General features: G+C 37.2%; 1 protein-coding gene across 1 annotated transcript in view; it reads left to right on the top strand.

The window, feature by feature from the left end:
- LOC107691615 (ephrin type-A receptor 6-like) overlaps nucleotides 1-14520 on the top strand; it is a 123559-nt gene that overhangs the window by 2376 nt on the left and 106663 nt on the right. The window contains exon 3 of the mRNA XM_016490302.1: nucleotides 4664-4746. Coding sequence (XP_016345788.1) covers nucleotides 4664-4746 — 83 coding nt within the window. The remainder of the gene's footprint in view (nucleotides 1-4663; nucleotides 4747-14520) is intronic.

Here is a 14520-nt window from a genome sequence, read left to right as displayed (position 1 = left end):
GTATATGTCGAGTATATATATATATATATATATATATATATATATAAGAAAATAAGAAATTATTTAATTCTGCAAGGATGCATTAAATTGATAAAAAGTAACGTATTACGTACAGTAACGTACAGTAAAGACATTTATAATGTTATAAATATACTTCTATCATAGGAATAGATTATATTTTTGAATATATTAAATTGTTATTTTACATTGTTACATTTTGACATATTACATTTAATTGTAAATTGTAAAATTTCACAATATTATGTATTTATTTATTTATTTGATTTGATTTGATTTGATTAAATAAATGCAGCCTCGGTGAGCATAAGAGACTTTTTCATAAACAGACTTATTCTCAGCACACGTGCCATCCCTTGACCTTGAGATATATCTGTCTTCATGAAACATTTTTTTTTTTATTTATAAACCATCTTCTGAATGCATACCACCTTGAAATACCAATGCATTACAGATCACACATCTTGAATGATGCATGCTGATTGAATATAGAAATGAATGTATGAATACAGAAAAAAGCATCCATCTGCATTAGTCAGCTACTCTTCCACACTACTGATGCATCAAGGGAGAATATATCCAAATGAGTCAGCCGTTCCTTTTGGTGCTGATGTTGTGGCTAGTCCTTTCCGCAGCTGCAGATCCAGCTGTTATGGCCACAGCACCATATTGGGAGTTGCATCATGCAAATAAAAAGCAGCCAAGCATGTGGACATGTGGCATGACAAAGTGATCATGCATATGTGTGGATTTGACTGTCAAAGTGCATGAAGATATGTCAATCTGCATGCTTAAAGGAGTGCAAACTGTTTTACAATTGTTCTAAATATGTGTGAAATATATGTGTTAGAGTGTGCATGAATAAATCGTTTTTTTAATTACACGAAGGTTTGCGGAAGCATATTGCATGGTAGTCCTTGGGGACAGCGAGAGGGAAGCAATTTAAATCTGTTGCCATAAGTTCATTATGTTGTGGAGTGTTTGTTTTATTATAGGATGAGTGTGTGCACACTCAGATGATAGTGGATTTCAAGAGCTAGTCATTTCAAATCTACACTGTTTAAAGTGGTAAGTACCATAATGGACAAAGGAACATGTGCAATAATCTGTTTTTAATGAGAGGTGAGTGTGGGTGGAGTGACAGATAGTATAAATATAGACTGACTGGGGAAAATAGCATAGAAACAGCAGGTACAATTCACTCAAAAATGAAAATTTTTGAGATTAGGGATTTTACAGTATCTAAAGGAATAATTTTGCAAGACATTTTACATGCTGCTACAGTATGCTCACTCTCTTACTTGCTGCTATCACAGTATGTTACAATGGCCTTTTAGTAGCCTAGTGAAGGACAACACAAATAACACGCCGGTCAGACCGTCATGCAGCCCCGCTATGCTTTAAACTGCAGGTCAAGTCAAGAAAATCACATGCTGTTACTTTGACTTTCTTAAATCTAAGAACTCCCACATATAATCAATACTCAAGTTGAATGAAGTAGTTAAAGTGCTGTGTGTAATTGGTATGAAAACACAGTTGAGCTAATTAGACAATTGTTTCTTAACAGAGGTTGAGGGGTTATCTGAGGCAATACTGTTTTTGTCGGTTATCTGACTGGTTTATTGACCTCATCGGCCACCACATACTGACAGGGCTCCTTTCAGCTGAAATCCTTTGGTTTCAGGTATGCCCTTTTTGTTGTTACATGTCAGTCTTCCTCTCAGAACTCTATTCTTGGTCTTTCAATCAATACACTCACAAGGCCAGTGTCTGTTTCATTACGTGCGTCTGATTCTCAAAACAGTGTATCACCTCTTCTAGTGAATCTCCCCCATAGCCACACTTCAGCAGGCCACAAAATCAATCAATACAGTAATTAATGCAAACACGCCAGGTGTTCTGTCTAGAGCTGCGAACCATGAGGGGGAGTTAAAGGCTTTGTTTTATCTCCACGTTACATTGTGTCAAAATTTGTGACTCAGAAAATAGATTATTCTCATTCACTTGACAACTGTTGTATGATGGATTGATTAGATATGGGCATGAGTGGGATGTTTGCATAAAAAACATTCAGGCAAGAATTAACTAATTAATAGCAAGTCAGAATCCTTTTGTCTCCATGTGTCTAACTATATAAGTGACCCTGGAGCACAAAAGCAGTCATAAGTCACACATGTATATTTGTAGCAATAGCCAACAATACATTGTATGGGTCAAAATTATCAATTTTTCTTTTATGCCAAAAATCATTCGGATATTAAGTAAAGATCATGTTCCATGAAGATATTTTGTAAATTTCCTACACTCTAAAAAATGCTGGGTTGTTTCAACCCAACTTTGGGTCAAATATGGACTAACCCAACTTTTGGGTTAAAACTTTAATTTAAAACTTTAATTAAAAAATTTAACCCAACAGCTGGGTTAGTCCATATTTGACCCAACGTTGGGTTGAAACAACCCAGCATTTTTTAGAGTGTACCATACATATATTAAAACTTAATTTTCATGTAGTTATGTCCATTGCTAAGAACTTCATTTGGACAGATTTAAAGGCGATTTTCTCAATATTTTGATTTTTTTGCACCCTCAAATTCCAGATTTTCAAATAGTTTTATCGCGGTCAAATATTGTGCTATCCTAACAAACCATACATCAATGGAAAGCTTATTTATTCAGTTTTCAGATGATGTATAAATCTCAATTTCACAAAAATGAACCTTATGACTGGTTTTGTGCTCCAGGGTCACATATAAGAATATAGTGTCCGTGGTGCTGAAGTGATAACCGGACACAATAAGAATATAGTGTCGCTGTCCGTGGTGCTGAAGTGATAACCGGACACAATAAGAATATAGAGTCGCTGTCCGTGGTGCTGAAGTGATAACCGGACACAATAAGAATATAGTGTCGCTGTCCGTGGTGCTGAAGTGATAACCGGATACTATTAGAATATAGTGCCGCTGTCCATGTTACCGAAGTGATAAACGGACACAGGGGAAACAGGAGGTCAGTGAGCAACTCAAAAGTTAGAATCACATTCAGATCGCTGTTTATCGACCGGTTGTAATGTTCTAAACGAACATTGATTGTGCAGGGGTGCTAATAGTTGACCAACAGACTATTTAATCAACTTCGTCATGCTGTCCTCGTGAGCTGAGTCTGGTCCAATGATGCCAAGCTCACACTCTCTCCATTTACTTGCACTTCCTCTCTTCTCGTTCTTTTGCGGCAGCAGATTAGAGTTCACACGCCATTAGTCACGGTGGGGTGTTGCGGGCGGATCCCGCGCCGAGAAATCTTCGTTGTGTCAGGATCGCTTTGTCCCGCCGCGGCGGCTTATCTCCGGGACGAACGCACAATTACTTTTTAACGATTTCATGCCGGTTCATTACGAGAGCAGAGGCCCGCACACAGAGACTTATAAAAGGTAATCAGACCTAATTAAGCTCGCACCGGTGCCTATCGTATAGAATAATGTGGTCAAACTTCAGTGCCGTGACCCATGCTATTATAGACCTAAATACCAAGAGACGTTTTCACATTAGCGTCTCCCTATATCTCTCTCAATATATGAGAGTGGGTATGTGTTAAGATAATTCACAAAAATACCTTTAAAGACACTATAGTACCAGATTTTGCCCAAACTCTGTAATATATGCATTTTGACCTTGATTCTGTATTGACCCCCATAAAAACAATTGAGAATATCTCTTTTAAAGCACCCAATGTCTAAAAGCTTAATGGCACTCTTATGGCGGCCTGTGGAAAGACAGAGTGTGAAAGCTTTCATCTTTTTGTAAAAGAATGAAAACTCTGGCAGGTTTAAAGAGACTGCTAGTGCAAGTACATTATCAATCTTGCAAGTGACAGCTTCATAGATGAGAGTCCGGGAGTCTCGTGGTGTGGAGAAAACCTAACAGCTGTGCTTCTTTTAACCTTCATTTGATGTTTTCTTTTCCCAGCCAATCATCCATTTTTCATCTAGGAGACGAATCTTGTCATCTTCTCAGTGTTAGGTATGATGTTCTTGAAATCAAAAGCACAAACAGGTTTTTGCTCGCTGCTGTGCGAGCACACACACACACACACTTTAAACAGTGCAGACTATTGCGATGCATTTACTGTACACGTCCTTTTGTTTTCTGAGATTCAGAAATATAGATCTGTGATAGCTCTGTTATTTTTCAGACAATAAATGAAAACAGATGGCAAAATAATTTAACACAGCCATGGTGACAGCTCTGCTCGAGTATTGCAAGTAAAATAATTATGGAATATAAAATCTGGCCTTCAGTAAATACAGTAAAACGATTCAATGAACAAACATTTGATCATGAGAGGCTCATTGCGTTGTTTATCATGAAGTGATCATGCCAATTACAGTATGTCAGATCTCTTTAGATATTTACTGATAAACTATGACAGCATGCTAAATGAGATTGCAGCTCATACTGACTCTCTGTCATGAGTTTTCCTGAGTGGACACTTAATATTCTTTCACACAAAGCAGATCACAAATAAAATGTGTACCAAACTAGTGTAATTAATAGGCAGTGTTTGTACACCTAAAGAAAATAATCTTAATAATAATCATGGCGAATTCTTTGTGTCTGAAGATCAGTGAGAAGGGTTTTGTCTGGGGCAGCTGGCTCTCAAGTGGCTATAGAGGCCAATCTTGGACTTGCACGCTTTGGAGCAGATGGGGCAAGGAAAGATCGGGTCGCTGCTGTTGGATAATTGGACAGCCAGACCTTTTCTATGTTTGCGATTCTCCTGGGTAGTTATCACTCTGCGTTCTTCCAGCTCCCCAGCAGCTTTCTATAGGAGGGTCCTCTAACTGGATCTGTCTGCAGCCAGTGTCTCCCAGTTTTTGGGATCAATGTCAACCTGCAACAACTGTCGCTTTAGCTGATCCTTGTAACGCTTACATGGGGCTCCTCAATCACGCTTGCACTGGCAAACTTACCCATATAGCACTGCTTTTGGCAATCTTGCATCATCCATGCGTGATCCGTGACCTATCAGGCAAAGCTTTCAGAGCAAGACCCATATATTCCTAGATACCTAGATGAGAGACCCCTCATATGACTGTAAAGTGCTTCGGGTGTACAGCAATACACAGAGCGCTATATAAATACCTTATTCATTCATTCGTTCATTCATACTAAATGCTGTACTTGCAGTATATTCTTTGAATACATATTTAAGGAAAAGTGTCTGCATTTGGTCCAAATGTTGTGTAATATATGCATTTTGATCTTAATTCAATACTGGCCTCACACAAAAAAATACAAATAGTACTTTTAAAGGAGCACTGTGTGAAAGCCTAATGGTGCTCTAGCTTAATGGTAGTCTGTGGAAGGAAAGAGTGTGTGGAAGCTTTCATCTTTTTTGTAAGAGGGTGAAAACAACGGTAGTATAATGCCATAGAAAAATAAATAAATACAGTATATTCCTGACTACTGATTGGTGTACAAAGTATATGTATTGGGACTTTACTGCAAACATGACCAAGTGTAGCAAGTGTAATGTAACACACACACACACACAAACAAAAGCAAATAGGATGTGCTGGTGCTTAGGTTCCCATTGTGCATGTTTTATTTTGCTTTGTCACTTTTAAACTGCTAGTTATATATATATATATATATATATATATATATATATATACTTCAGCGTTATGACTTCTATACTTTATATTGGCAACATCTGTTTACTTGCCTAAATATTAGATGTTCACACACTGTATGCATTGCTACTGCTTAGCCAGAATTAAACTTAATTCAAGTCATCTCCTATATTAAAATCCTGTTTTCCTCAAAACCTCATGTCTCCAGTCAATCAATAAATTACATTCAGCATATTGTGTATGCATGATGGCATCGGATGACCTTTAAATGGCTGTGCAAAAATAACCATCCTGAATTGATTGTATGTAGGGGATATTAGGGTGAAGGAGGGAATTATTTTCACATTTGAGACCATTAGACGCCAGTTAGATGTCTGAATTACGCAGGCGTGACAAGCAGATATACTGTAGACTCTCACAAGCAGGACATCAGTAAGCAATAGGATCCAAACCACAACAGATAAATCAGGTCATGCATTTGCACAGTTGCCCTAAGTGTGAATTATAACCTGTTTATATTCAGAGGTGAACTGTGCACGGTAAAAAATGTAGTGTGACTTCACAGTGGACGAGAGCAGGAATGTAGCAGTAATCTAATGCAATGCTGCTATTTTTGCAGATTAAGTGTAATGGCAACAGTAATTTGCTAGTGCCTAGATTCCCATCATGCATTGCGGCATGAATAAATTATGCGGTTGCATTTTTGTACAACGTGCCATTCTATTTTGCTGTTTCTGTTGTTGTCACTTTTAATTACCTGTGATGTTTTGTTTATTTATTTATTTATTTTTAATCTAATCTGTTTCTTGATTTTCATCATTGCTATGTATGTTAAGCTGAGTGTTAGAATTTGTGAAACAATAACTCAGAATCATTCAGAAACAATAACTGCCTTACCACAATAGTATTTTGAAGTATTATATATTTTCTGTCCTTACATGTGCAATATTCAAATTGCAGTTACAAGTTGCCAGTCAGTCTTGAGTCAAAGTTTTTGTTCCACATGTAAGTGCAACCACACTGTGTTATGAAGCACTATTACATCAGCTGCATGGGGGAAAATATAATTAAAATAAATAAGGTCCAAGTTTCCAGCCACAAAGGAACACTAATCAACATAATGACTTAATGAGAATTCAAACAAAACAATTGTTTACAAAAAATACATTACAGATTTGTAGTGTTATGATTTGAAAATGACCAGATCTGAATGGATTTCATAATCAAATTCTGAATTTAGTTGTAATAAATTACTGTAAATTCTTACAAAACACTGGCAATACTTTGCAGTGCACCTTCAGGTTTTTTTCCTTGCATTATAGTTCATAATATAGTTAAAGGATGATGTGCTTAATATTACTATAATTGCAAAAGTTCAAAAGAGCTGAAGAATGTTTCAACATCTTAAACATAGAAATAGGTATGCATACAGAAATGTGCCAGTGATGATAAAAACGCATGAAATAACATTAATGCACAGACAACCTGTGCAGTTTGAGTCTCCTTACAGGAGCCGCAGACCAAAGGAGTCTTACTGTTTATGTGCCATGTTTTAAATACGCACGCCGGACTTCGCTAGCCTTGACTGGAGCGCGGGACGGCACAGCACAGAGTGGAAACGAACACCCTCTAGTGCTGATGAGCTGGTCTTCCGTCTAGATCCGCAAAACTCACTTGGGCTTCTCACCTCAAGATCACATTTCGCGCGACTGAGACTGAAAGCGTCGGGGAAGCTCTCGTGCCTGGTATGTCTGCGTGCGCCAGACTGATTTGACTAGTTTAAGCGCGTAATATACGCCAGGCTTGTGTGTCGACGGCACATAGTGTGAAGAAGAGAAGCGCGTGTTAACGCGTAGAGAGGGGGAAAGCCCGTTAATGGACACTGACGACTGGAGAACACACTTAGTCTAGTTTGTTATTTCAAGTGTTGACAGCCTGACAGCATTAGGGATAACTTATCTCACAGTCTCTATCCTATTTATGGGGTAAATTCTGTAAGTTTTTCAAGTGCCGCCGGTAGTTGTGCGTAATGGGCTGGCATTTCTGTCGCTCTGTATCCGCGTTTTCGCGGTGCGGGGAAAGAGGCGGTTGACGCGCAAAATCCTTTACAATAGTTACATGTGTTTTGTTACTGGATACTTTATCTCGGACTCATTTCTGTAGTAACTGTCGCCGACTTGCGTGCACAGCTGGATACAAAAAAATGACTTTTCAAATATTTTTCTTCATGTTTGCTTTACCGGGATTGGTTTTGTCGGACCCCGGCCATTCAAACCAAGGTGAGTTATAATGAATTGTGATTAATAGGTTGATACTGTATCATAACCTACTAACATGCACAGTGTGTTTTTATAGTGCGTATTGTCTGTAAAGGAGACGCTATAACCGCATTCAGCCTTTCAGTTTGGTTGTAGGCTACATTATATATTTCTACAACTGGCAAATGAGAGTTGTACCGACTATTCAGAATATTATACATAGTTTTGATTTGTGCAGGACAGATTAGAACGCTGTGATTACTGTCGTTCTGTAGTTCTGCAGCTAGTCTTATGCTCAGCATCACACAAACGGGGTACCCGTATAGGAAAGACCGGGGAATGTTGTAACACATTTCAACGTCTGTAACTCGTGTTTTATTTTCTCTCAACTGTAAAACACTGATATGATATTCCCATATTTTTCTGTTTCATATTAAAGTAGTTTAGAAATGTTAAACCTATCTCTACAACTGTAAATCAAGGTCAAGTATAGAGAGTGTTGTTGTTGGCACTACCATATGGGTTGTTAAACAAATGGAAAACATGGGGATTTTACATTCTGTGCATGAATTTGTGAACATCAAATATATTTTGCTAAAAAATACACTCCTCAACCTAACCCAACCTGCTTCATTTAATTCAAAAAGGTAAACATAGGCTTATGGGAAACATTTTAATTCAAATAAATTGCAAACGAATACAGAAAAACTAAGCATATGCTAAAAATTGCGCACATATTGGTCACTCTCACAGTTGTGACGTTGTCCATTTTGTGCAATATTTGTGGGTCCACATTGAAAAGTAGTGCTACCCTCCTTGTCAAAAGCTTGTGTGGATGTTAGAACAAGAGGACCTGGTGGTTCTGATGATAACGTGATAATCGTTATAAATAAAAGGAGTACAACAGCTTGACACTGTACCTTTTGACATCAGTCTGAAATTTATTTCTTATGAAAGGTACATATTAATATCTTAAGATGTACTAAAGGTAAAGTGGGTGTATGTTTTAGGGTACTGTCCCAGTGGCAAGCAGATTTTTCACTTTTTATTCATTCATAGCTATGATCACCAACGATTTTTAAATCAGACGTAAAATATAACTTCTTATCTCAACATTGTGTTTTGTCCAGTAAATCTTTATATTCTTACACAGAAACATTTACAGTCTCTTCAGGAGGATAATTGTGATGTCTGATTTACTCATCCTGCATTAACACACCCGGGTCTCACCTAAGAGACGAAATTGCAGTGATGGTATCTCATCGCACCTGTCCCATTTCCCCACTGTGTGCCTGCAACTCCTCCCTTCTGTTTACACTCACAGTTCGCAGTGGTCATTTACACAAGAAATGAGTAAAATGGCAGTATTTCGAATATGAACATTACAAGAACAAGTGACTCTTGTGTTATGTCTGTGTGTTGTGAAGAGAGAGGAACGGAGCATATTTGTGTGGGATGTGCAGAAGATAGAGAGAGAACACTCAAACCATCTGAGTTGGCTTGCATGGCATTTAAAACTTTTTTCCTAGTTATGAGTCATCCTTATTTTTTTCCCGAGCCGGGATGGAAAGCAGTTATTTAACAGGTCACTGTTTTCTCAGTTTAAACCATCACAAATTAGGCAATAGATCTGGAGACAGTTCTTTTCAATGTGAACCTATAAAAATGGAAATTGAGGGTTTGCAGTTCACTTGAACAAAAATCCTGCTTTGTGATTAACACTGATGCTAATGTCCAATTAGTATGCATGAAGAGATGACCCTACATAACCTTGCAATATATTTATCTTTTGCACTGCCATATAAGAACGGTCTGCTCATTTCTGCTCTATACTGTAGCTTTAGAATCAAACTGCTTTGTATTTCAAATGCTTCTGAGGAACATTTCGCAGGGCATTCATTGTAGAACTCTTCAAAGCACTTAAAAATCCATTTAAGAGAAGACTGTACTCTGAATAAGCTTATCGCACAATCTTCTCTCCTCCTCGTACTCATAGCTGAATCGCGAATGCCTCTTTGACCCCCTTGTAAAACCAGTCACTATTTAAGCTCAGGTCTATAATAAGCCCTGGTTAAAACCACCTTTTTGCGCTCATGCTTGACGGGCTGCTCTTGCCAATCATGCTCAACTGTCATCTTGCACCAAGAGAAACTTCAAAATGGGCATCAGATCTCTGTAAGATAGCAATGTTCTCAAGCACTCTTCTAATCAGTCCAGAGTGGTTCTTGAGTGTTCTACAAGGGCTTTTTAACCTCCTCTTCCTCAGATATCGGGTTGGTTGTTCATTTATGCCTGTCACTGGTCAAAATGTGAGTTGATAAAGTGTGTTATCCGTTCAGATGTACAGCAATCTAAAATGAAAGTGCTTCAAATCACGTAATATGACTGTTAGAGAAGCAAAGAAACAATTGATGCGATCTATATTGCTGTTCTGCCAGAGTTAGTAAAAAAATCTGAATTTAATAATTGGATCTCTTTCAATTCATGAGTAAATTTGAATTTAATAAACTTCACAACTTTAAAACAAGCTTTTGTTTTTTCTTCAAATGAAGTTTGTCTTCAAACCAGTGATATTTTGTCTTAAAGCCAGTGTTATTTAGTATTCTTTATATTAAATTACAGTGTTTAATAGTAATTGTGTGGTTTTATATTTTAAATATTAATATTATTAATATGTATTTATTATTTGTTGCTCAAACGCATGATGCTAGCAATGCCAAGGTCATGGCTTCGATTCGCAGGAAATGCATGAACTGATCAAATGTATACATTGAATGTAATTAAGTTTCTGTGGATAAAAGTGTTTAAGTGTTTAAATGTAATATTTTCAGTTTTAATTTTAATTTGCTCAAGTTTTAGTGATTTTATTTTGTGCTTTTGCAATTTTATTAGTATTTTTTCTTCTATTTTGATCATTTTAGTTTAGCACTTCAATTTAAACTTTTAGTTAAAAAACATTGTCAGTTTGATGCCGAGTCAACATTTCTGTTTTTTTTTTAGTTTTTCAGCTAATATTTTTATTTTATTTCAGCCTTTCTGTAATCATTTTTAATCGTTTTAGTTTTAGTTAACAGTAACAACACCGCTTCAAACGTAGCTTTTTCTACTTGACAGTTATATGAGTTTCAATTTATTTTAATTCTGCTTCCTTGCAATCAAATTCAAATTGCAATTCTGCATCCTTCTGCTACCTTGTTTCAAATGCAGCAACTGGAATATAAAAGTCATTTTCAATTCACTTCTGAATGGCACACAACTCTGGCAGCTACTGACTGATCTTAAGCTGTGTGTGTTTGTCTTTCATTCGGATGCAGTCACGTGGCTTAGTCAGACAGTGAGTTTTGTTCTTTTGTTCAGAACAAAGTTTCACTTTATTGGAAATATATGCATATGTATCTGCCTTGCTTTCTCCAGAGAGCCACAGTTTAAAGCGTGCAACGGCTGCACGGGTGTGTGTGTGTGTGTCAGGAAAGTGCTATGTAAACAGTAATTGTGTGCTGTAACAGAGGCCTGTTAATGCCCAGTGCCCTGTTTGTGCTACTCTCATTGCCACGTGGATTGCTCTTATTGATTTTATAGACACCGTGGAGCCGAACCTCTGAGGTTTCTCTCTTTATACCTTCAACACTTCAATGGCTCTTCAAAGAGAGAGAAAGGAGCAGGATAAGGCTTTGTGCTGGCAGCAGCGGTATTTATATGTGCGTATATGTGTGTATGCCTGTTTTCTTGTTCTCTTCATCAGATCAAGGTCACAGAAAATCTTGTCATTTAATTTTGTCGTTTTTGTATTGCTTGCATTGGTTCCACTTGCGTTGCATTGACACCCTGGACACGCGCCGTCCCTCTTGCTCAGAGATTACGTTTATTAAAGCTGAAAAAAATTGTTATAGTGGAAGTAACGGAAGAGATGAGCTCTTTTTGCGTATACTGTGGCACACAGACCTGCTCGCGCCTCTCCATTGACTTTCTATTGTCGCTGGAATCAATTTGTAAATTGCACCTTGACATTTCCAGGGCCTGTCTGTGCAATGTGATCTTAGCCTTAACCCCAGCGCCTCCTTTTCCTACTCCCTCCACATCGTCTCAGACACACTAAATGCCCGGCTAAAGACCACTAATGCATGCAGCGCTGTCCTTATCAGATCAATTTATCTCAAGCGTTCGACAAAGGGCAATTTTTCTCCGGTTGTGACATTCAGATTCCAAATGTCACCTTTCTCGTCTTCATCTCTCATCTCAGAGAGAAAAAAAGAGAGAGAACATGAGTTGCATGGATCTAGGCTTTCTTGTCACACTCGCACACACATCTCTTTTTCTCTTACCAACCATTATTATCTCCCTGAGCCAAGATTCAAAGGAATATGTTTAGATTGTTTGGCTAAATGTCAGAGCTTAGTAAACCGGTGCACACTGTTGGTTCTAGTCCAGAGTTTATATAATGAATTTACTGTGGCTGATGTTTGGATTTTATACTGTAAAAAAAGCTTATTCTATTCACACTTTATTTTAAGGTCCAATTCTCGCCATTAAACAAGCATTAACTACGTATTTTGCCTCAATAAACTCCTAATTTGCTGCTTATTAATAGTTAGTACAGTAGTTGTTAGGTTTAGGTATTGGGTAGGATTAGACATGTACAATATGGTCATGCAGAAAATGTGCTTTATAAGTACTAATAAACAGCCAATATGTTAATAATAGGCATGCTAATAAGCAACTAGTTAGTCCCTATACTAAAGTGTTACCCTTATTCTTAATAACGTATGCTAATAGTGACACGTATTTTAACAGTTCTCGTCATTGCACACCTGATTGATTTGCCACTGGAAGAGTCCAGAGCTTATTGTCATAATACAAAGGTTTCATGTTTTGAGTACTATAGATAGCATTTACCCATGACTTTGAGAATTACATCTGCAGAGCTGACATCCACTTTCACAATTGTGCCTTTAAGTAAAGCACTTAACCCCAGGCATTCGGGACTTAGCTTTGAATAAAGTGGCTAAATGGCAATTACTGAACATTTTTGTTCTGAAATTGTTCCATACCCACTTAAATATTTTCAAATACACTACTGTTCAAAAGTGTGGGGTCAGTATTTTTTGTATTTGTTTTATTTATTTATTTGTAAAGAAATTAATAATTTTATCAAGGACACATGAAATTGATAATTTCCACAAAATATAAAGAAGCACAACTGTTATCTACATTGATAAAAATTATAATTTCTTCTTGAGCAGCATATTAGAATGATATCTGAAGGATCATGTGACACTGAAGACTGGAGTAATGGCTGCTGAAAATTCAGCAAATTCAATTAAAATAGATAGATTTTTTTTATTGTACTTAATGTGTAAAACTATTTATGTTTTAATGCATTTTGTGCAGCGCCTCCTTTTCCTACTCCTCCACATCGTCTCAGACACACTAAATGCTCAGCTAAAGACCACTAATGCATGCAGCGCTGTCCTTATCAGATCAATTTATCTCAAGCGTTCGACAAAGGGCAATTTTTCTCCGGTTGTGACATTCAGATTCCAAATGTCACCTTTCTCGTCTTCATCTCTCATCTCAGAGAGAAAAAAAGAGAGAGAACATGAGTTGCATGGATCTAGGCTTTCTTGTCACACTCGCACACACATCTCTTTTTCTCTTACCAACCATTATTATCTCCCTGAGCCAAGATTCAAAGGAATATGTTTAGATTGTTTGGCTAAATGTCAGAGCTTAGTAAACCGGTGCACACTGTTGGTTCTAGTCCAGAGTTTATATAATGAATTTACTGTGGCTGATGTTTGGATTTTATACTGTAAAAAAAGCTTATTCTATTCACACTTTATTTTAAGGTCCAATTCTCGCCATTAAACAAGCATTAACTACGTATTTTGCCTCAATAAACTCCTAATTTGCTGCTTATTAATAGTTAGTACAGTAGTTGTTAGGTTTAGGTATTGGGTAGGATTAGACATGTACAATATGGTCATGCAGAAAATGTGCTTTATAAGTACTAATACGAAAATCATTTGATTTATAGTTTGAATCGGTTCTTCATGGCGGTGATTGTTTAAGGACAAATGGCAGGAGTTACACCATGCTATCTAGATTCATTCTCCCTTGACTGAAGATCAATGACCAGTCAATACTACATCGTTGCTCCCAAAGCAGAAATTGACAAGCATCCCAATCTATTCATATCCCAGAATGCTTTTCTCATCAGTGCCACAGTAGGTTGAGTATGCCATTGTCTCTATCAACATGAAAGCCATCCAGCTGAGGCTCACTACAGGAATGACATTTCAGCTAGCATTGCACACTCTGTGTTTGATGCTGCTGCTTTTTCACTAAATTTCCTTTTGAGGATACAAAATTAAAAATATTTTTTAGAATATAATTGTTGTCTACAATATAATACTATGACTTTTTTTCAGAATGGTTTCCATTCAACAAAAATGGCTCAACTTGTATAGTAGGGTTGTCGCGATTCGTCTATTTTATTCGACTATTCGATTTTTAAAAATCCTCAACTTCATTTTGCTCAAGTCGACTAACCAGCAAAATACCGGAAGTAGCGCATTTCACAGACGAGAATGTATAAAACCCATAAATTAAGAATAA

The sequence above is a fragment of the Sinocyclocheilus anshuiensis genome, unplaced genomic scaffold (genome assembly GCF_001515605.1).
Source record: "Sinocyclocheilus anshuiensis isolate Anshui unplaced genomic scaffold, SAMN03320099.WGS_v1.1 scaffold442, whole genome shotgun sequence".
Lineage (NCBI taxonomy): Eukaryota > Metazoa > Chordata > Actinopteri > Cypriniformes > Cyprinidae > Sinocyclocheilus > Sinocyclocheilus anshuiensis.
Note: the sequence above shows the minus strand (reverse complement) of the source record. Positions and strands in the feature narration are given on the sequence as shown.